Consider the following 24,326-nt stretch of genomic DNA (forward strand, 5'->3'; position numbering starts at 1 on the left):
GCCCCGGTGACATCACAAGACTGACCTTTAAAAGATGTGGAAACAGCTAAATGCTTTTGCATTCAACACTGAGTACTGTGCTCGCAAGGTGGGGGAGGGGTCAGGAACGTACGTCATGCCCACTGCCAGCACGGACACAGCCGCCGTCTTTATAAATGACATTTATCACGCAGCATAGACGCAGAGCAAAATAAAAGTTCATTTTCCCAACTGCGCAACTCCAATGCTTTGCTTTCCAGTTACAGATGGGAGAAATAATTTGGCTGTATAAGTTTTGTATAGAGGTTTCCTGCGGCATTTCCATAGGAGCCTCAGATATCGGCCACAGCGCTTATACTAACTGGTCAGAGGCCGACCACATGCTCCCATTCGCCTCCTCACGCCATGACACTTCCCCTGCGCGGTCACAGCCTCCCACATCATGTGCAAAGCAATATCCTGAAATAATCTGTGCGGCTGTAATCATTCCTATTCTCTGATGCCTGCAAAACGGAGGACAACCAGGGGGATGTGGTATATTTTTATTGACATGATAATCCAACATAGTCGTATTGTCAACATTGACAATTATGAAATGTCGACCTGATTAGAATGTCAACAAAACGTCCCTGGTGGTCTAGTGGTGAGTTACCTGGTGCGGCGGTGACATCAGGATGACTTGCTGAGGGATCCTGCATTGCTTCCGGCAGTATGACTACCCCTAACCCTCCGCTGCCGGCCCACGCAGAGTGTGAGGATTTCAAATGCCGACAAGTTCAATGTTGACATAGCTATCAACATAACAACTACATTCCCCATACAGGATGTGCAGAGTTGAACTTTAAATATTGCAAGGTGTTCTAGCTTAAACTCATTCTGTTAAACTTGGACTATATATCATAACCCTTTAAATATATAGATTTATATTGAGAATAATTTGTTCTTCTAGGGCCTACTTATCCCCCTGGGCTGAGTACTTCCCTCTCCTCCCAAGTTAAGATAATCTTCCTTAGCTGCAATCCCTGTGATTAGATGGGGGTATTATTGTGTTTTAACCATGTATTTTTGGTCCATTGTGCAAGTGTTAAATGTTTACAGATGGTGTTATGGACATTTGTCTGTGGGCATTGCTAGTGCTTGTGTCACCCAAATCAGGAAAACAAGGACACTGGCGAGGTGTAGGGGTGAGCAATTTGCAGGGTGGCGTAAACCTGGTATTTTTGAGTCGTGCACCCCAATTATAAAAGAGGGCACATTTCACCTACTTTTACCCTAGCTGCCAGGAAGCACCAGAAACGCCAAGGCCAAACTACGGGCAATATCAGCCGGCTGTCCCAGTGCCGATACCTTCCACCTCAACCCGCCCCCTTTTCCCCTAAAATGAGTTCTTTGAGCAATGTGTACAGCTATTCGCGATGAACCTTCTTTGGATGCATCTAGATTGTTGAGGAGACTGTCTATTCATGGTTTAATTTTTATCATACCCTTGAATAAATAAATTAAAAAAGAGAAATCACCTTTCTAAAAAAACAACCATGAGGCTATTTAAGCTTTAGGCCATTTTTGGAATCACCCATGTACACCATTTACTTATGGTCAATTTTGTGCCAATCATAACCTTTACGATATTTCAGCAGCGGTTTACGAGCCCGATTCATAGTTGTACGCAAATAGCCGAGCCGCTACGTCTTTAAAACACAGTGGCTGTGCTGAAATATGCAAATGGCGCAAAAGGAGTCTTGCGTAATAAGACGCCTACTGCCGGCATTTGCAATCCGCTGCTAGGTCCGAGAACGCAACATTGGGACTTCGTGAACATTGGAGATCTAAGTAACCCTCAGGTTAAGGCCCCCATACATCAGCAGCAAATTGTCGCAATTCCCCCGCTCCCCTGATACCGGTAACATGTTTCATTTCCCTGATTTGCCAATCACAGCCAAAATACGGTCGTGCTCAGCAAAGCGGGCACTTTTAATATGATGAATTTCACAGATTCAACCAGGGTTCGGATGATGATCATTTGCTGGCTAATCGCCTTTTCCGACCAGCATGTCGTCAATTCCAATCAGATCAGGGGAAACGGGCGCCTGTTGTATGGGGCCCTTTACTGAGGTTGCCCGGTGAACTCACGTTGACGGGGGCCAGTGAATCCGTGCGTGAAACCGCAGCCACTTCGGCATGCTCCCATTTTCTTTAACGCTGCCCATCGCCACCTTCAAACGCCAGCAGCACGTCAATCACGCTGCAGCCTTTGGGGGTACTGCGTGCGACATCACAGAAACTGGAGCCCATTGACAGATCAGAAAAAAAAAAAATCGTCCAACCACAAAAATCTCGTTCCAACGTACAACTATGAATCAGCCCCTACGAGCGTTGCTCTCCTTTTGGAAGTGAAGTTTCCCACAAACAAATCATTAAACAAAATAAGAACGTTAAACTTTTGCATTTGCACATAAGCATACCATACGGAGCCTACTTTAGCTGTAGGGAACCGTGGGTTAAGCGAGTCCTCCGTCTGAATAACTGTAGGGCAGTGAATAGGCTGTAAGCATATTGCTGGTTATCATACAGCATATTTTATTCACTCCATTCCTCGCTACCTCTGAAATTATCCAAATGAGTCACCAATAAACAAACCACATCCTCAACGTCGTGATTTCTGTTACAGATTTTTTTTCTTTTCTTTGCTTAAAGAGACATAGGCCTGATTCGGAGATGGACGCAATGTCGGATACGCCCATAAGCCCCACTGCCCGTGCACTGCGATTACGCAGGCACAGAGGAATCCATCGCAAAGTGCGTGACAGGCTGCAAGCGTTTGAGGGGGGGTGGTCAGAAAAATGCACAAGAGCGCCTGACTGCCTCAACGCCGTTTCATAAGCGTGCATAAATGATCCCTTTGCGAACGCCTACGCAGCTCTGCGTGCCGAGGCTGCGGCTGGTCAGACCTGCTGCAAAGGAAAGATGGCCGCTCGATGTTCGTTGTTGTCAGATATTTACGCGGGTAAGCGACATCGTATGCATGCGAGGAGACGGCAGCGGGCGTCTTTGTGCCGGCCGTGCTTCGGCAGGCATTCGCGTATTTTCGCAGATGTGAGAAATTGCAGCTGCGATGGCATTACTAGTATTAGTTTTTCCTGTCAGGGATTTGGAAGCGCTGTCTCTGCAGCTCGGCTGGGTCTCTACAGGAACCTTGCACCGCCCGTTAGCTCCCCCCCCAGGGATCCCTTGTGATCTAGTCACACAAGGGAGTCTGCTCACATTATCCGCCTGTCACTTTGTGAAGAATGCATGATGCAGGGAGTGTGACAGAAACAATATATATTACCCGTAGCATAATACAGAGTGACAAGCCGAGGAACAGGAGGAAAAACCAACTTCAGCTCGGAAAGACGTTCATTCTGTAATAACGCATCGCTGTAAACGCCTTCACTGTAATATTATATTCTATGTAAATTCCCCTTTAAAAATGAACTTTCCAGCCAACGACCGTGAAAGTGGCCATCAATGTATTAGGAGAGAGCGCCAACGCTGATGATCTGTGGTGGAGACAGGCTAGAGAGACAGATCAGGACTATACTTAGGAGAGGGTAACACAGCTTCCGTAAAATGTTACACAAAGCAACGACCGGCCTTCATGTAAGCCAATCATACAGCGCGTCATTTCTTGCAGGAAACAGAAGGGAGCTACAAAATGGCCTCCATTTCATTCAGCGGAGTGACAGGAACGTGTCAAGTCTCGGGACGCAGGGATACAAACACAACGCGGTTGCTATAGAGCGACAACTGCAAAACGCTGCGGTCGGCTGCTTTGCGGCAAGGACGTGGTGCGGTTACTGACCAGCCAGTCCTGCACGGGGGGGGTAGGAAAACCCTGTAGGGCGACCTGGACTTAAAAAGTATTTATACTATTATAGTGTACTCGCCGTCTACAGTCCATCATTTTGTGGTTTAAGGCTTAACCATTAGTCACGAAAGAAAGCAGCCAATCAAAAATACTCCTCCAGTGACATCACTGAGTGTGCAAAATGGCTGCTTCCACCATTACCTCAGTAAGGGTACATATTTTACAGGTGACAGGTGTACCACAGACAGATCATGCTACTCAAACCTCCGCCCTACTCACATACATGTTATTCTACCGTATGGCCATAGCGAGAGCTGTACACAAACGTGACGGTGCTTTAATAATCCCCAGACGTACGCCCATAGCATTATTACACGGCACAATGTATGGTAAGGTGTACTGACAGAAACCAGCGCTGAGGTAATGTAGCAGCACTCATGTTTATTCCAGAACTTTGTGCAGGGAGGGGGGGGGGGGGGGGGGGGGTATGGGGGAAAAGGCCCTTGTATCAGCCGCTGACGGGAGACGTGATCCACGGTGACAGTGACGATTCTCAGACCACCCTACCTCAGGAGGAAGCAGAGTCTGGGTGTGGGGGGGGTGTCAGATAGAGACTGCAGGAACATACAGACAAGTGCCCATCACCGGGTGTGCAAATCAGGCAGGGGGGGGAAAGGATGCGTGCGATGGCCAATAGCCTATGCCACCGAATGTTTACAAAACATGATTACGTAGTAAAATTATCTCCACAGAAGTATATCTAAGACACACGTATTAGTGTACAAGCCCATAGGTGCAATTGGTCCCTTTTTTCCTCTTTTTTTACACTTTTGCTTTCAAACGGTCAGGTACGGAGAGATGAACACCAGCGCCTACAGCCACAGCGGCGACACACGTGTGGGGACGTACCTACAGGCAGCGGTCAGTGCGTGTGCTGGTTATGTAGACCAGGGATTACAGGGGTGGGGGGGATATTGCTGTAGTTGGGGGGCTGTGAGTCATGTCAAAGTGATTGGAGTGGGAGAGAGAGGGTGAGGGGTGTGTGGGGGGGGGGGTCTCTGTACATCAAGCCAGTCCCATCTCTTCTAGAACGCTGCGCGGTGACTCATCCTCCTGCAGAGAGAGAGAGAGAGCGAGGTGGTCAGACATTAGAGAGACGCACACTGCGGCACTGCCCCCCTATTTCTTATTATCCCTCTCCCCCCCCCCTTATTCAGATTCCCCTCACAGCCCGGTGTACTTCACCCTTCACCGACTCCTAATAGACTGGTAAGTGACCCCCTCACCTTAGTGCATGACGCCGGTGATAGTCTATTCTGTATGCACGCGCGGTAGGACGTCATCTCTGTGACTAAAACGTAATAGGCTAATTTACCCCATGGGGCATCTGTATTATGTGCTCTGCTGTATCTCAGCTCCGGGCTTCCAAAATACCTCCCTTTAAAAAGGTATTTACTAAATCATCCCATCACCTCTAACTCTGGGACCCCCCCCCCCCCCCTCCTTTATCTTCAAATCACTAATCACCCTCCAGACCCAGTCTCCACTCCGCTGCAAATTCGCCCTGATCGCTTTTTTTTATCACGAAAGAAAAAAAAAGAAAAATAAATGTTGGCACCTATTACCCAAATCCTTGCCGTCAGCCAACACCCCCTCCTGACTCTCTCACACACACACCTGCTTCATTTCAAGCCACCTGCAACCAACAATCAGCTTTTACAGCCTAATTCCTCTCCCTCTCCCTCTGTGCCCCCTAATCATTAATAACTTCTCACTTCTCCATCCATCGTTGGCGGCCACTTATCACTGCCTATACATCTCCATTATTGCCCTAATTTGCCATCACGCTGCTGTACACCCCCCTCCCTCCCCCTCAGGTTTGTCGGATCATTACTGCTGTACGCTGCTTTCGCATGCGACACCCATTCATCATCTTATTCAGCCACTTTCTCCATATCGCGGAGCCCTTTTGCCTTCAGCGGCACGCGCCCGATTCCACCGCACACGTAGCCCCCCCCCCCCGGTGCTGATGCATCGCCCCCACATCCTCCAAATCCACCCCCCTTTACTAGCACAGGTCGTAATCTCCCCAACACACACTCTTTATCTCCCTCCCTCCCACTATCTCCAGTGTGGAAATTTCTTGCTATTAAAGTGAGTGGGTGGGAGTCAGTGAGCTGTGACAGGACCAGAGATGTATGATTCATCCACTGCAGAGAAAGGGTGGGGGGGGGGGGGGGTGAGGATTGGAGAGAGAGGGGGGGGGGAATGAGAGCCAGGAAGACACAAAAGGAAAAACTAAAAACAGCTGAGAGCGAGACAAATGGAGACAAGGAACGTGCACACAGAGGGGGGGTGTGCGGGGGGAGGCACGAGGGCTGCGGTACCTCCTGTAACATGTCTGATTGCTCTATCGCCTTCAGGACGCTCTTCTTCGAGGTGTCCTGGATTTCGCCTCCCATCAGGAACTCGTCAAGGATGAAATACGCCTTCTCAAAGTTAAATATTATGTCCAGCTCGCACACCTGTACAAAGAGAAGGGAGGGGGGGGGGAGGAGGGGGGCAGGTAAAGGACTTTATTAATATTCGTAATGAATTAAGATTCCACATGAGGCAAGGGGGACAGAGGACATCTCTACGGAGACTGCTGGCGAGGTGCGACAAGTTATCGAGCCTGTAAGATGGTGGGGGCCGTTCTAGGGAAGGTCTGACCGAAAAAAAAGAGACACAGGGCGAGATGTACTAAGCCTTGGAAAGTGGAGATAAAGTACCAGCCAACAGCTCCTGTCAGTTTACAGGCGGTGTTTGGAGAAAAAAAAAAAAAAAAGACACTTAGGAGCTGATTGGTTGGTACTTTATCACTCGCCAAGGCTTAGCACACCTCGCAGGCAGGTAAGCCGAAACAGATGGAACGGTGCAAGTTAGTGGGACAAAGACAGACAGCGGAGGAAGACGGAACACAGGCAGATTGCACACACGGAGAAGTCTACGGAGCAAAGGGAGTGATCGGGGGGGATGACCAAAGCCACCGTATGCTTCTGACAATAAGAGAATCACACACACACATACAGAGACTACACGAGCAGCTGCTGGGCGACTAGAGCTACAGACAGATGAATGAATCAGAGAAGCAATATGCTCCGATAGATGGGGAGACAACGCTGCAGGCAGAGGAGCAAGCCAGACACACCACGAAGGCACGCGTCAGCTAAACTTCAGGCAGGCAGCAAAGGGGGGCTTCTGTGAGTGAGCAAAACGCAGATGAAAGCTGAAAGTACAAGCCGGCAGCAGATAACAGGGCGAGCGGAGATACAGGCAGGGGGGTGAGTCAGACATGGAAGACAGTCAGACGAAATCAAGGGCGAGTGAAGCGAGGGAACCCGGGGCACAGCGGTGAGAGCCGCAGGCAGAAGTGAGATGTATCTATAGCGTGATGGGTAACAGACAGGAGATGGGGGCAAGTAAGAGGACAAAAAGGTGAAACGAACAGACCGAACAAAGCTGGGCAGTAGCGCCGACACTCTGACGCGAATGAGCCGTCGCAGAGAAGACGTTGCGTAGCAGCGAACAGATTCAGCTCGCCAGATAAATTAGCATTAGTACGGTGGGAGGGACGCGGCCGCAGAGAATGAAAGCCGCACGTGAAAAACTACTTAAAGGATTATTCACAGCCTGTGATCTCCGTTAGACCCAATTAGCAGATCATGGGGCTAATACCTAATAGACGGAGACTGTTAAAGCAAACAGGGGCTGCTAAACTCGCAACCGTGTAACCCCCCCGTCCTGCACCCAGCTGCCCTCCAGCACACGCAGTGCCGCGCGGATAAATACTTACGCTGCCAAAATATTTGTCCAGCAGTTCCACGTATCGGTGGATTAGCTCCAGGGTCAGTAGCTCATTATCATGATCTTCCACGGCACAGCAGAAGTACAGGCTGGCGTATCTAGGAGGGAGAAGCCGGAGTTACAGGAGATACAGTGGAAGCGGGAGAGAAAGGGTCACCATATACAAATATACTCTATATATGTTATGCCTGATCCATAAGGTGGGCTTGGGCGTACTGGGCTGGTGTGTGAGAATCAAACGTTACCCATTGCATCATTACGCTCAGCGCAGGTGAAACATGTTGTTATCTCTGTATAAGTTTTGGGGATGTGTCAGTCTTCCTTTTACCGGCCGTTTCCAGGTCCTCTGACCCGTTGGCACCCACAGCCCCCCGCTGCTATGCCACCCTAACACGCACTAGGGTCCCCTTTTTAGTCTAGCCAGTTAACCTACCAGTCCGATTTTGAAGTTGTGAAAGGAAACAACCACACAAAACATGGGGAGAACATGAAAACTCCACACAGATAGGATTTTTTGTTGGGAATCGAACTCAGGACCCCAGTACTCTGAGGGTCCGATTCAGCAAGGAAGGCAGCCGCTAATACGCGCGCCATCGGCCGGTTGTTGCTTTCTGCACATACTTATGCAATCGCGGTGCGCAAACTAGCAATTGCAAACGGGACTGCGAGACTACGCAGACCCCCTCGCAGAGCGATTGACGGGAAGCACCATTGGTGGGTGGTGACGGAGGGGAACGCAGGCGTGTCAGTGCGTTCGCACGCTGCTGCAGGGGCGTGCATAAAGGGATGTAGTCAGGAAGCCGACGGGTCTAAATCCCGACCGTCGGCTTCCCGACTGTCTAATCCCGGCAAGGTGCTAATGACAGGCTTCGAAATCCAGACGCCTGTCATTAGACCTACGACGGCAACGGCGCCCGGCATACCGTACGGAGGTAAGCTGGGGGTGAGGAAGGGGTAGGGTTAGGTTTTAGGGCTCCCTGGGGGACTTAAGGTTAGGCACCACCCCTGGGAGGGTTAGGTTTAGGCTAGGGGAAGGAGGTTAGGGTTAGGCACCCCTAAAGGAGGGTTAGGGTAGGGAATTAGGTTAGCGGTACTTAATTAGCGATCGGGATCTTCACCCCTGCCAGGCTTCCTGCATAAATTATCCCTGCGATGCCCTAGTGTGAGGCCTCATAGTGTGCATGGCTGCTAGCAATCTCCGAGTGAGGTCAGGGCTTGTGCAAGTGTGCGTGAGGCTGCGATGGTACTCGTTTGTACCGATGGTTTCGCTATTCCTGCTAGCGTTACGGACGTGCGTACGGTAGAGTGGGCGTCCTTCTGTGGTGCTGAATTTGCACTGCGGTCGCAGTGGTTGGCTTGCTATCGCAGTTGAACTACGCGTGTACGCAGGATTGTGATCCATAGTGAATTAGGCCCCGAGGCAGCGAAGTTAAGCACCGCGTCACCTGTAATATCGACAAGAATGCTTCGGGTGGCCATAAGGGATTTATGCGACAAATTATACGGCAACCCAGCATCCGCACATGAGAAGAGGGCACCTGGTGACCCTAATAAGTTCTCTCTCAGGACGCAGGCAGCAGTTATTACACTGCTGCCTCACTGGCTGGGGACACCAACTGTTATAGAGGCTTCTACAAGAGTGAGGGGGGGGGGGGGGATGCAATGCTACCAAGGTCTTCTAGATACTACAGATGTGTCCTTACCCGTCTTTGCTGCAGTCGTGCCAAGCAGCCCCCTCTGCGTGCCTGGGCACATTAGACTCTGCTAACGCCATGTGTCTTTTTTTTGCCGAAAATGCGTCTAAGTCATGACTAGAACGCACCATGAGACTGACGGCAAAATGTAAAAGAAAACAAAAACGCAAAAAAGACGCCCAACGCTAGCGGAGTTGCACGGGACCAGGAGGGCCTCACTCACACCAGGCATATCACCCTGCGTGGTGCATTGAGGCCAGATGAGCAAGGACACATCTCTGGATGATTTTTGCAAAATTTCAACCCCAAATAAATAAAAAATAAAATAGATTTGCCCAATTAATTCATAAGAAAATTAAAATTTGACAATTTCAGGGACATTGGTCTACAAAAATATTTGCTACTTAAGTGGTTGATACTGTTACTGTACTGCGTCTTCAAACACAAGGTTTATTCCCCCAGAAACTCAGAGACAATAATGTTATCCCCACCTTGCGGGTCTCACAATGCATCTTCTGACCCGAGTGAGCTTTATTTTAAACCCCTGGCTGTACTGTGGGCCTGATTCAGAGCCGCTCGTAAGCGGCCGCTAGTTCGCTCCGAGCGATGTTCGCACATCTGCGCATGCGTATGGGTTGTAATGCGCATGCGCCAACCAGTTAGTGCGGTCGGAAATCGTGTGCTCGCACGTGTGCTCGTTTGTGGGTGGTAACAGGGGAAGGTGCTTAAAAACTGGGTGTGGAGATCAGAACGCAGGCGTGCCTAACGGTCAAAACGGGCGTTTAATGGGTGTGCATAATTAACAAAGCAGCGTCATCGACCACGTCACTTGGTTGTCTCTTAGCCTGAACTGCTCGCATGATTGCGGTAGGAAAATGCTACCACAAGAATAGCGAGCAGTTCATACGCCGTTAATCTAATAAATAGCGGAGATGACGTATGATGTGAGCGGCCAAGAGCGCGTCTTTACAAAATAGCGAGCACATGTTTAGTTCGCTCAGACAGAGGCGTCAACAGACCGCAAAGAGCGAGCGCTCAATTTAAATAGCCAGCCCCTTTTTCTGAACGAGCGTCCGCAAATAGCGTCCGGCTCTGAATCAGGCCCTGTGTGCGTCCTATTCATCTAAATGAGGAGAATACAGTGAGAGGACCTGACAACACAACTGACCATAAAAAGCTCACCCCGGGGCAAGAGAAGGACTCCAGATTCTGCTCACCCCGGGGCAAGAGAAGGACTCCAGATTCTGCTCACCCCGGGGCAAGAGAAGGACTCCAGATTCTGCTCACCCCGGGGCAAGAGAAGGACTCCAGATTCTGCTCACCCCGGGGCAAGAGAAGGACTCCAGATTCTGCTGTTTAGATGCACTGCAGTTGTACAGTTAAAAATACTACTACATATGACAAAATGAGTTCCCAACAGTTTATCCACTTATATTATTGTCTACATAAATTTATATTATCAGAGGTAATTATATATTATGGTGGAGCATCGCTGTGGGTGGTGCACTATGTCGACCCTGGAGGAGATCAAACGGGTTCCAGTCAATAGATCTACATCAAAAAAGGTCAACAGTGTTGGCTAACCTTGACACTCCAGCTGTTATGGAACTACATAACCCAGCATGCACTGCTACAGTTTTGCTATTAGGGCATGCTAAAACTGTGGCAGGGCATGCTGGGATATATAGTTCCACAACAGCTGGAGTGTCAAGGTTAGCCAACACTGGTCTAGACAGACACAAGATAGACAGTCAAGAGATAGACAGGGACAAATGGTCGACATGGATGACATCGAAATGGTTTACACAAAAATGGTGGACACTTGTTTTTTTTTAGGGTTAGGCACTTACCGGAGGGTTAGGCTCTAGGAGGGACTGTTAGGCTAAGATACTTACCATAACATTTAAGTTTAGGCACTAAGAGGGATGGTTAGGCACTTACCGTAAGGTTAGATTCTAGGAAAGATCGTTAGGGTTAGGCACTAGGTGGGACGGCTATGGTTAGGCCCTGGGAGGGACAGTTAGGGTTAGGTACTTGCCCCGACGGTATGGTTAGGCACTAAGAGGAAAATTAGGCACTTACTAGAGGGTTAGGGCTAGGCACTAGGAAGGATGTTCAGGGTTAGACACATACCCCGATGGTTAGGCACTAGGATGGACGTTTAGGGTTAGGCACATACCCCGATGGTTAGGCACTAGGAAGGATGTTCAGGGTTAGACACATACCCCGATGGTTAGGCAAAAGGACGGACGGATCGGGTTAGGCACTAGGATGGACGTTTAGGGTTAGGCACATACCCCGATGGTTAGGCACTAGGATGGACGTTTAGGGTTAGGCACATACCCCGATGGTTAGGCACTAGGACGGACGGTTCGGGTTAGGCACTAGAAGGGATGGTTAGGATAAGACACCAAGGGTAGGGTTAGGGTGAAGATTATGTTTAGAAAAAAAAACAAAACAAACATGTCGATCATTTTTGTATCGACCTTTTCACCCCGTCAACCTTTTGTACCTGTCTATCTTCAGCAATGGAGACCTTATGTGTGTCAACCTACTGACTGTCTACCATGTGGGGTCTATCTAGACATTTGTCTAGACTTTTTAAATGTAGATTTTTCATACCAAACCAGATCATACAGTCTACAATGTGTAGTAGTGACACATGCAAGTAAATTATTTCCACATGACACAACTAAGGCTCACACCACCTTTAGTGCACGTGTCAGTAATTACATATACACCAGGACCCCTGCCTAATGATTGTACATGGGGGTACATAGTTACCCAACTACCTGGAAACTTGGGAGCAGTCCTTTAAGTAGGTGCAATAACTTTAAATTCTGGGTCAAATCAAACCAAACCCCCCCCTCCCCCCCCTCCCCGCCCCTTTAGTTTCTCATCTCATTACCTTCTGATTCAGGTAATAAACTAATTATCAGAGGGGGAACATTGGAGCGGCCTTCATTACACTTTTTGTATACTTTACATTTATTACATCAGTGTGATTTTGACCAAATTGCAGCGGGAAGGTGTAATACTGATATATGAGGCCTCTGCCCTCCGAGCAGGTGGAATATCAGGTCTGTATGTAAGCAGGGAAGTGGTGAGCTTCCACCTAGAACACAGTGAACGCTTTCTAAATACTCCCAAAAGCTCATTTTAATAATTCTGCCCCACAAAACAGACTCTAGATTTCCCACTGCCATGCAAATGGAGGGGGACGCTAAATTTTTAAGTGGCAATTGGCCATAAGGCAAAACTAGTCTTTATCTAGTAATTATTTGGTGCTTTAAATTTAGCAGCGAACACCCTGAAAACACTCCGGTCCCTCAAACTTGGAACCCTGAGGTCTTTCTCCAAAGTAGAACGGACAGGTACAAACCCAGCAGAATCTGGACGACGACACTAAAAGGGATATATACGACGTTGCAAAACTGTTCCTGCCATGCAAATGGCGTTTTGCGACTATGCTTCTTTACCCTTCATCACATTTCTCAGTTTATTTACTTGTAAAAGCCGCCGCTTCCCAGTACGTTTCACGCCCGAAACTTTAAAAAGGCAATGCTTTTTAAATCGCAAAACACGTGCTTAGTAAATAAGCCCCGTGGGCTCAGAGGTTGCAGTTTAGACTTATACACATTTTGGGGCTCATACAATGGCCATAACCCATGGGGTTGGTGACAAAGTGACAACAGGATTTTGATGGCCCATTTTTACTTCTTGGCATGAGGGCGGCCATCTTGCACCACAGACTGTGGTCCTGTGTATCCTTGGACGCAGAGAGGGTGACAAAGGGGGTTCAGCATCTGTTGATGTCCTTTCACTGACGTGTGTGAGTGGACCTCACCTTTTGTACACCACCTTAAGATCCTTCCACTCCAGGAAGCTGCACATCTTGGGTTTGCGGCTGAGCACCGTCTGCATTAGATCTCGCACCAGCTTCTTTTTGTCCCGCTCCGATGTGGCAACGTACCATTTCTGCAAGCGCAGCTTCCCCTGCCGGCTGAAGAGCAGCATAAATCGCATCTGTGGGGGGAGACATAGCAGAATATAAGATATAATGCATAAAACGCGAGAGGTGCTCCTCCTGCTGGTTACATGGAAGCACTGCGGCTAAGTTGTGATTTTATTCCTCATTGCAAAAGTACGTTAGGGCTGTCCAGCTGGGGGGCCAGTGCATACACCATGGTGTAACTATAGAGCCTATTGTATGAGGTCACAGCTTATGTAATCACATGTATATACTACAGACCTGCTAAAGAAAATACAACGAGTAACACTGGCGACCAATGTCCATATATAGATGAATTTCAGTTGTGAGTACAAATATTATATACCCAATGTAAACTGGAATAAGCACAGCACATCTACGCCTCATCTCAGAGAAAATGAGGTTGCAGGGAATTTCTATTCTAGTAAACTAATGGAGAGGGCGCTTGTATGAGAAGATAACCAAGGACAATTATATCCTAATTTCCATTACAATAATGAAATGGAGAAACAGAAGCCGGGGATCGGACATCTGAAGAACGAGGGACACTGCAGCTGTCACTGAGCTAAGCGTAGCTTTCATGTGCAATGACCGGTCTTCCCAGCAGTGATTGAGCCCTCGCACAATAACAGGAGAATCACCATTAACACTGGTCTTAGCTGCAGAACTCTCCTGTGAAACACAGATCAGCCTTTGCCTCTGGAGGCCATTTAATACAGTCATTCTGCACCACTGATGGGAGTCACACTAACTCTCTACAGAATATATTATATATATATATATATATATATATATATATATATACACACATATACATACATACATACACACACACACACACACACACACACACACACACACACACACACAGTATAAGATATGCAAAATAAAAAAAATGATGACTGCTGTCTGGAGTAGTTACAAAAAAACAACAACTTTGCTTGATAAAGACTTCCATTGACCAAAACGTTGCTAGTTTGCACAATAAACACACTCGGTTTATTTTAAGTGTAGCAGAATGTGGTCTTCTGTTTTTTTGCAGATTCTAAATAATCCAACGTCCCTGGCACCAGGACTAAGGGGCTGAGTTTCTTGAGCTGCTGATCGCAGATTCACGATGGTCGGGAATCTACGCATGTGCCAGACCCATACTGAACATGCGCAGTACGGGTCTATACACTTACCTTGACAAAGGGGCGTGGTGCCCCGAAATGTTGGTGATATGTGTTGGGTACACATTCAACAACTTTCTTAAATCTCCAAGTGCTGCTGATTTTTTTCCGGTCTACTACTTCATCACAGAAGGCACTGGAGTTCATTGTTGTATGTGTAGCAGAGTGCCAGTCCGGTGGAGTACTGCTACTACATCTATATATATATTTTTTTATTATGTGTGTGCAGAAACAGACCTTACTGTGTTACGTAAATCCAATCAGCTGAGATGAACTTGCGGGTGCGAGTCGTCGCGGTAACAGCCGCACTTTACGGCAGCTTGAACCCGCCCAAAAGTGCTTATAGCCACATAATCAGATTTAGTGGGGTGCCATGCCCTGCCAGATTTTAAAGGGGCAAAATGTGCCCTGCCCTATTAGCGGCACTCTGCTAAAATAGCCTGCCCTCTGCCTCCCCACCCGTGGGTCGCAGTGTCCTTCGGTTGACCAATCTCCGCCGGGTGAATAGATGCTGTGCGCATGGCGTCTATTCACTGTGACGGGAGAGGTTGCGGGATGAATTAGGGGTGTGTCACAAGGATACGCCCCCTCCCCGGGCATCCACGTCCCCTTTTGGGGAGCATGAAGAGACCCCCTTGCCCGCGGTCTAGCAGGAACACCATACACACACATATCCCTGGGCACTCTATTGGATACACTTGCTTGTGAGACTAGACAGACGCCACCTGGTTTTAAGAATCACGACTTCAGCAGTGCCATAAGAATGGCAAGATCGTAATTTTGCCATAAACACAAATCCCACCTTGATCAGGCTAGTTGGGGTGGTGTAATGGTGGGGCCAAATTTTTATTTTGGTACCTATTAGGCTCCGTAACACCAATTGGAATTAAGGCCCTCATTCAGAGCCGTACGCTCTGAGCAGACCGCACGCTCTGAATGAGGGCCGGCCTCCATGAAACGCTCACCACCCACAGGCTATACGAGCGTGCAGTTTGATGGCCGCGATGGTCTTGACCATCGCGACCATCGAAACTGCGAGCCGGAGCCTGCGGTTGAGGTTTTCAACCGCAAGCTCCGGAGTGATTTTGGGTCTATCAGAGCCAAAATCACTCCCACTGACATCACTAGTGATGTCAGTGGGCCGGCTTCTGACGGGAGGCGTTCCCGTCGGAACGCCCCCGTCAGGGAGGCACGCCCCCGGCACGCCTACCAAAGGGGGCGTGCTGTCAATCAACATCGACAGCACGCCCCCTTTGATCAGACACAACGAGCGAAGGACTTTCCTTCGCTCGTCGTGTCTGGCGCATGCGCACGACGGAGCTCCCTCCGTCGTGCGCATGCTCAGTCCAGAACATCGACCCACTTGCGAGCGGACAGCAGCTCGCGAGTGGGTCTGAATCAGGCCCTAAATGCCACAGCCTACCTACCTACCTATCATTGCAGGCCACAACTATCAGAGAAAAAAGCCTCTGCTTATTACCCTCAAATAAATTAAAACCATCTCTCATAAATGCCGTATATAATAATCATTATCTTATAAAATATTGAGTCACACATATTTGTTCCCGCTAGGCTGTTTTAGCGGGGCGCGGCGCCCTGCCCTCCTTCTGGAGGGCAAAAAGCACCCTGCCCTCCAGAAGGAGGGCAAAAAGCGCCCTGCCCTAACAGCCTGCGGGAGCCGTTCTCACCCGCGGGACGCAGTGTCCCGCGGGTGGACAAACATGCGGTGACCCGGTCACCGCCGGGGAATAGACGCCGGGCGCATGCCTTTTCGTAACCACGCCCCCTTTTCGGACGCGCGCGCACAACATTGCCCTCTCTAGCTCCGGCGCCCTGCCTGCCGCCGGAGCTAGAGGGAACACTATAACACATCATCAATATAAATTAAAACGATTCTAAAATGTACTGGGTATATACATCCGCTTACATTTTGGCAAACGCACTATGTGCATATGTTACTAGAGCTAAATAATTAATCAGAGTCCGTCATTGACTGTTCCAATGTAAATAATGCTGCAAATATGGATTGGTCAGTTTAAAGACCCTAAGTGGGCAATTCAATTGTTTTTTAAGGCGAGCTAATCAATAGACGCCCAATGTTTCAATGCAATTGTCTATGGGCGCCCATTAATTATCGCACCCAATTACAACGAGATTAGCCGCGTAAAACAGCTAAACCCATCTAAAGTCCTGGTTAAGGTGCCTAACCCTTCTGTTTGGGCGCCCAAAACCACAGACTTTTAGCACATTTTTTTCCCGCCTCCTCGGGATGACCACAGACGACTTGCTGATCCCAGTTGGGGGCATAAATTAATCCAGTTGACATTGTTATCCTATAGTTGGGTACACACTTTGATGACCCGGAAATCTCACGACGGAGCTACACGTACATATATGTATCTATATGTTGCGTCCGCACTGCAGGATTTACCGTACAAAGACATGATTAGCGTTCCCGCTAAGCTGTTTTTAGCGGAGCGCCGTGCCTAGCCCGATTTGAAAAGGGCAGAATGCGCCCCACTAAAACAGCACATCAGATGCAGTTAAAATTGCTGGTGCCCTCTGCCCTGCAACTAGACCTAAAGGGAACACTAATGATATATCGCAACGTGGCTAATGTAACCAAACCACGTAGTCCATTGCATCATCCCATCGGATGTGCAGCACATGAGACAGGGACGATGCAACCACACAATTTATCAGACGATGAATTGTGTATACACGCTACACAATGGTCATGCACATCGGTCGCAGGGAGCGTGATTGCGTGGCAAATCGTGTAGCGTGCGCCCAGCTTTAGGCTGTGCAGGCTTTGTGAAATATAGAGGCGGCAATGTACACCAGTACAGAACCTTTAGAAACAACAAGGATAGATATGTGGACGTGTGCGCTATTCAGCTGCTGGTAGGTGGTATCAAAAACGAAAGTGTCCCCACACCTTCACCAAGATATAACATGCACAACAAAGGTACTGAAACCTCCTTTCTAGCGCTGACAATACATTACAATTGCGGACTCCCTCTGGGGTTTCTCCCAGGTAAGTTCCCACAGGATATGTGAGGTTGTTTTCAGTATAAATCCCCGGGTTGATACCCAAAAATAAGGGGAAATGGTACATATAGTGAAGTACAATTTATTACATAGGAACAAACAGATATAAAATTAAGACATAAAATTAAACATAAAAAATATAAAAAAAAATGGCATCCAAAAGATAGAGAGAGAACAGAGTATCCCCAATTGGCTGAAAAGGCTGCAATTACCGGCTGGAGTCACCGCTCAGAGGCAGGCAGCACGTGATCCGGCAGAGGAGAGTAAAGCAGACAACCAGTGAGATATTCCGGACATCACACGGGGTTGTGTTTACTACGAACTCTGCAAAAGACATCCAGCCGGTAATTGCAGCCTTTTCAGCCAATTGGGGATACTCTGTTCTCTCTCTATCTTTTGGATGCCATTTTTTTTTAATATTTTTTATGTTTAATTTTATGTCTTAATTTTATATTTGTTTGTTCCTATGTAATAAATTGTACTTCAATATATGTACCATTTCCCCTTATTTTTGGGTATCAACCCGGGGATTTATACTGAAAACAACCTCACATTTCCTGTGGGGACTTACCTGGGAGAAACCCCAGAGGGAATCCGCAATTGTAATGTATTGTCAGCGCTAGAAAGGAGGTTTCAGTACAGAACCTTTGTCTTTTAATTCCTGCTGCATTTCTGCACACCAAGCGCTTATATCCAAGGTGGTTTAGCTGCTGAAGGCCCTTGGTGCGCAGAAATTAATGCTTTTTTACTTTACTATGCTTTCCTTGTGGAACATCATCCAAACTAAGGATCCCAAACGTGACCCATCCATATACATTGGGTTTATTCCATGCCATGTGGAGCACTATTGAAGATGGTGCCTACCGGCTGACTTTGCCCTTGCGGAGTAGGTGACAGTTGCACCCACCTCCACTTTTAGGGCCATAGTTTTGCTGCTTTTGTATATGGTCAATTACAATTTCCCCAAACGACTGAAATAAATGCCAACCTTCATGTAACATTTATATTATTCATGGCCCCCTCATCCACCCGACATGGAATGACCCCATTGGAACGTTTAATGATGGACTAAACTGTAAGCATACATATATTTTAAGAATAATTTTAATTTATATAGAAGGTATGTTATAAGTGTACCTCTATTTTACCAGATAAATATTATAATAAACATGTCTGAGATTTAGATTAATACCATTTGAGGGTATATAAGTGCAGGCTTTTGTCTGATACTCTTTGGAACAAATTGGATTATTCTCTAAAACCAGCAGCTCAAAAATACTCTGCATTATACTATATTTATCATTTCTTCACTCTTCACGATATTTAAACTTACATGGGCTGAAGTTTTTATTTTTGCGCCGAGGGTATTTTTTTATTTTCCCTTTATCGCCACCCATCTCCTAATGCAGGGGTTCCCAAACTCGGGGCCTGATTCAGTAAGGATGGCTGTTGGGTACGCAGCTGCGAATTCGTACTACCTCGCACTCCTGCGTACACATCGGTGCCACCGACGCCGTCACGCACAATTCCTGCAGGTCTGGACCAGCCGCAGAAACGGCAAGTCTCGGCGCTTGCAGCGAGTACTCAAGCTGCGAATGCAAGCGCAGTGGCTAATTTATGCCACGGCCAGGAAATGGCGTTCAAACAGACAGACGCGCCTGCTTTTTTACAGCCACTCCCCCATCATCACCCCCAAAAGTTCACAGCCTGTCACTCACTCTGTGATGGATTCCTCAGTGCGTCCGGTAGTTGCAGTGCGATCGCAGTGCACGGCAAGTGTTTACCAATCGATCGTTCTGCGTACGTAATTGCAATTGTGTACGCTGCTGAATCAGGCCCTCAGTCCTCAAGGCACCCTAACAGTCCAGGTTTTAAGGATATCCAGGCTTGTGCACAGAGAGTATAATTAAACTGACTGAGTTAATAAGTAAGGGCCTGATTTAGAGACGGACAGTGCTGCAAACGCAACTGTATTCTCTCACGGATCACAGTTGCTAAAATATCGATTCCAAAGCATACCCGAGCATAGGGACGCTTACTGCTGCCTTCTCATATCCGTACGACGTGCAACAGCACAGACATCGGTAACATTGACGCACAGCAGGCAGCATGTAAGCCAAGCCTTCCTTTATAACCACCCCCCTGCTACCACGCCCAATACACCGACTACCTGTCACTCACTTTGCGAGTGGGTCCTCGGGGCTTGCGTGATCACAACGCAATTGCTGCACGTGCACAATGCGGAATTCGCCCCTGCGCGTTAGCGAATAATGGCTTGATCTACTTAAAAATCTCCACTGTGTGTCTCTGAACCAGGTTCCCAGTCACTTGTGCTTAAGTATGGATATCCTTAAAACCTGGACTGTTAGACTGCCTTGAGGGCCGAGTTTTGGAACCACTGTACTAGTGGCTAAAGTCCATGTAATTTCAAGCTGTTTTCCACGAACATGACAATGAGTTCAGAATCACAGTCACCTGATCTCAGTGCAATAGGGCAATGCATCACCCCCCCCCCCCCCCCCCCCCCCCCAACACTTCAGGCTTTCCTGACCACCTTGCTGCTGGGCAGGCTTATTCATTACTGAGACATATTAAGAGATCCACAGGTGGTCCGGAAAACATGAATTGTTAGGGGTGCTGAGGAACCAGTTAGGAAATGAACACCAATACAAGGTACTGACAGTGTAATTACACATAGACCTCATCATTCAGTACAAGGCATCTATTAATACAGAAAATGAATGTGCAGCAAATGGACAAAATTTTTATTTTTCTTTCAAATTGGAACACGTGGCTAAATGGGGGACAGCGAGCATATTGGAAGCAGAGACCCCCACACAGATGTGGCTTGTGCATGGATATGGCATAGAACATATCCCAGCCTGCTCCTGTCACAACCCATGCAGTCCCTCTTTCCTGCCTGGGGGTGTCGGGTCTCTGGTCTGGTGCTTCCAGCGCACTCAGCTGATGCAACAAACTGCCGAGACACAGACCAGAGTGTGCTAGAAGCACCAGAGCAGAGAGCGACACATCAGGCAAGAAAGAGGAACTGCACGGTTGCGACAGGTGCAGGGTGCTAGAATGAACACTAGGGTCAAGTACAGAAATGATGGGCTGCCTATAATTATCGCCAGCATGGTTGCAAGTGGAGAGTACAGTAGATGGGACTGAGGGAGATTGCTGGGGCAGGGGCTTCAGTGACTCCGACAACTCAATGTGCTAATGTCTTCAAGCGCCAGGATCAGCATAGAACCACAGGAGAGAAGATAATCAGTACGGGGCAGGAGCAGATTCTCCAGGACAGCGATACATGAGCAAGGGGTAAGGCAGAACAGGGAGCAAATATGGATACTACAAATTCTTCTGCGGTTGGAGGGCGCCTGTTTCATCAAATGCGACGAGAGTTTTGCAGAGAAGAACAACACGGCCTAGATGTGCATCGCACCAAGCAATGCACATTTGTGAGTGGCACGGTTGCAAAGGGCTATGTCGTGGCCATTTACATCAATAGATCTGAGCCGAACACCTAAATGCTCTCTTATCACCCACATCACCCAGGTATCAGCTGAGAACCCCCCCCCCCTTCCTGCACACTAGCATATGTGGACCTGATAACCTGTGTTGCACTTTACTGATGCACTTCCTCTATACAAGTGGTTCCTCAAGTACTCCTCCCCCCTCCCCCCACACACCAGGTCATGTTTTCAGGATTTCTGTTTATGTAAACAGGTGGGATAATTGTTGACCCAGCAAAACACATCAACTCACCCTGTGTGTGATTAAAGAAACAAAGAAATCATGACCTGTTTGGGGGTACATTGAGGACTGGAGTAAGGATGACCATCGGTGGTACCATTGGTGGTTAACCTAGATGTTATGAAACTATCAACAGGGTAACCATCGATGATTTCACCCACTTATGGTCATCCCTGCTCTATTACTCACCGGGCCAATCGGAGGCGGGAGCGGGGATTCATGGGTCGCGTCACTAGAATCCTTGTCCCAACTCTGTACCATCCATGGCAGAGAGCCATTGGATCTCCACCATCGATAGCAAAACCATCTGCTATCAATGGCCATCACTAGACTGGAGCTAATGCAGCCCTGCTCTCTGTATCAACATCACTTTCAACCACTCTACTGCCCGTGTCCAGCGCGCTCACGGCCCGATTCAGAAATGGACGCAATGTTAGTTTTAATGCAGATTGAGAGACTGTTTGCCATTGCGCACGCGTGTCGGCAGCACTGCGCACGTGCAGTGATTGTTTTGCGCTTACAACCGTACAGAGAAACAGTTTGTAAAGTAAGTGGCAGGAAGTCACCATTTGGGAAAGGTGATGGAGGGGGGCTAGGGAAACGGCAGTCGAGTCTGACCTTTTAAAACATCGTTTCATGGGTCGTGCATAAATTCGCCATCGCGATCTCCTGTACGGCATGAGTGCCCCATGCCTGTCAGGAGAGCCGCTGTGTTTGCAGCTGGTCAGACGTGCCGCATTAAACTGCCACATGTAACCGATGCTGCAGCGCCGCCGGACGGATATGAGAAGGCAGCAGTGGGGCGTCCCTATGCCTGGCTGTGCTTTGGAAGACATTAGCATATTTTAGCAACTGCGATCCGTGACAGTATGCAGTTGCATTAGTGTAAATCTCTGAATCAGGCCCTCAGTAATGGGAATTTTGCTCCAATTCTGTGTGCAAAAGGGGTACAGAGGCCGGGGACTGCAGCATGTGCAGCTGCTAACTAACCTTACCACATCTGGTGACACGTTACCGACCCTCACATAAATATGGCATGGTGGGGAGAGCAACCAGGGGCTGAAGCACAGTTTGCAGAGGAGCACTAATTATATTGCTCTCAAGTGTTTGCAAACTCACCCACAGGATCTACAATAATTGGTGTGTGTGTGTGTGTGTGTGTGTATATATATATATATATATATATATATATACATACATACATACATATACACACACATACACATAGTAGGAGGAGGCAGTTCCCCACCCCACGGGTGATATCGAGTCCTCCTCCAGCACACCTGCCCGGACATATGCCACCTGTACACCCCATGCACAGCCAGGGTACCTCCGGCTTGTCCCCCTCCCCTGCCCAACCCCAGTCTCACCATCCTGCCGCCGGCTCTCAGGACCGCCTCTCCCCGCGCTTCCAGCCGATGTCAGGCCACGGTCCCCGGCCTCTCGTGGTTCTGTGTCCGGACCCGGTACCTCCCTCCCCCGGCCTCACCCCAGAAGGAGTGGAAGGGGGGGAGTGTGCGCCTGCGCAGCCGCAGCCCCGTTCCCCACCAGGTGAGTGAACTACGGGGGCCCGGGCGGCCCAAGCGCCGCCACCGTAGCCATGAGAACGCGGCCGGGAGAGGGCGCCGCCATTTTGTTGGTGGGAACAAACCTGGGCATTTACAGTTTGATCATGACTGATGAGCGGCATATCCCTAATACTAGGGTCGCCCACCTGAGTGTTGTTATTCCCAGTCACTCTGGGAGATGGCCATAATCCCTGACAAGTTTGGGAAATAGTATCCTGTCCCACCCCCCCCCCCCCTGAATACACACGGATGTACTGTAGACAGGGTCTCGACATTTTAATCCCCAATGCGTAAATGCAGCATACCTTTTCACTTTTTCAAGTGTGCAAGTGTAATACAAACCCGGTTTGTATAGATGTCTTGATGTGACTCTGACATCAGGGGTGAAGCTAGGTTTTCAGAGAAAATCACAGTGACCGCCATATAATGCAGAGAACATCACAGAGACCGCCATATAATGCAAAGAACATCATAGAGACCACCATATAATGCAGAGAACATCACAGTGACCGCCATATAATGCAGAGAACATCACAGAGACCATCATATAAAGCAGAGAACATCACAGAGACCGCCATATAATGCAGAGAACATCACAGAGGGCCTAATTCATTACCGATCGCAACTTCGATTACGCACGCAATCGGCTGCGTGAACCAGCCACTGCGATCAAGACTGCGATTGAAGGTGCAATACAGACCCATTGCAGTGATTCACAGGAAGTGTCGTTTGTGGGCGGTGATGGGGGGTGGTCAGCGAAACGCAGGCATGCCAGTGCGTTTGAACGCCATTGCAGGAGCGTGCATAAATTATCCATTGAGATGCCTTACGCAACCTGAGGTTTCATAGCGTGCGACGAGGTTAGCAATTCCTGAGTAAGGTCAGAGCTTGTGCAAGTGCGTGAGGCTGCGATGATGCTCGATAATACCAATGGTTTCGCTGTTTTGCTAAGGATTATCAGGGCCAGATTAAGGTCTGTGAGGGCCCCTGGGCAACAAATGTGGGGGCCCCTATCAATAAAAGTTGAATATATATATATATATAGGTCCAACACCCTAGAGAAAGGGCACATCTAGGCGCGCGCGCCCAAAAAGGAGGCGTGACCAATGAAAAGGGGGCGTGTCTTTAAGACACGCCCCCTTTCGTAACTCTTGGGGGCGTTCTGGGCTTCCCCCAAGCGCTGCTGTCAGTGTCAATGCATGCGCCCGGCATCCATTCACCTGCAGTTTTCCCCACCTGCGGGATACTGCGATGTTCGGGTGGGGACGGCACCTGCAGGCTGTTTCAGCGGGGCGCCGGAGGGCAGGGTGCTTTTTGCCTTTTAGAAATAGGGCAGGGCACGGCGCCCTGCTAAAACAGCCTAGTGGGGCTGCTATATTTATATATATATATATATATATATATATATATACATAATCTCCA

At 48.6% G+C, this 24,326-nt stretch overlaps 1 protein-coding gene across 1 annotated transcript; it reads right to left on the minus strand.

Moving 5' to 3' along the window:
- Positions 1–3,287: 3,287 nt before the first annotated feature.
- On the minus strand, positions 3,288–22,914 carry AP1S1 (adaptor related protein complex 1 subunit sigma 1). Its single transcript, XM_088446159.1, has 5 exons — positions 22,707–22,914; positions 13,214–13,392; positions 7,662–7,770; positions 6,214–6,351; positions 3,288–4,939 (listed from the first exon to the last, which is right to left on the minus strand). Exons 1-5 carry the CDS (start codon positions 22,707–22,709, stop codon positions 4,892–4,894), a joined length of 477 nt encoding a protein of 158 aa, XP_088302285.1. The 5' UTR covers positions 22,710–22,914; the 3' UTR covers positions 3,288–4,891.
- Between the last annotated feature and the right edge of the window lie 1,412 nt (positions 22,915–24,326).

Source organism: Taudactylus pleione, unplaced genomic scaffold (genome assembly GCF_031769625.1).
Source record: "Taudactylus pleione unplaced genomic scaffold, aTauple2 ptg000393l, whole genome shotgun sequence".
Lineage (NCBI taxonomy): Eukaryota > Metazoa > Chordata > Amphibia > Anura > Myobatrachidae > Taudactylus > Taudactylus pleione.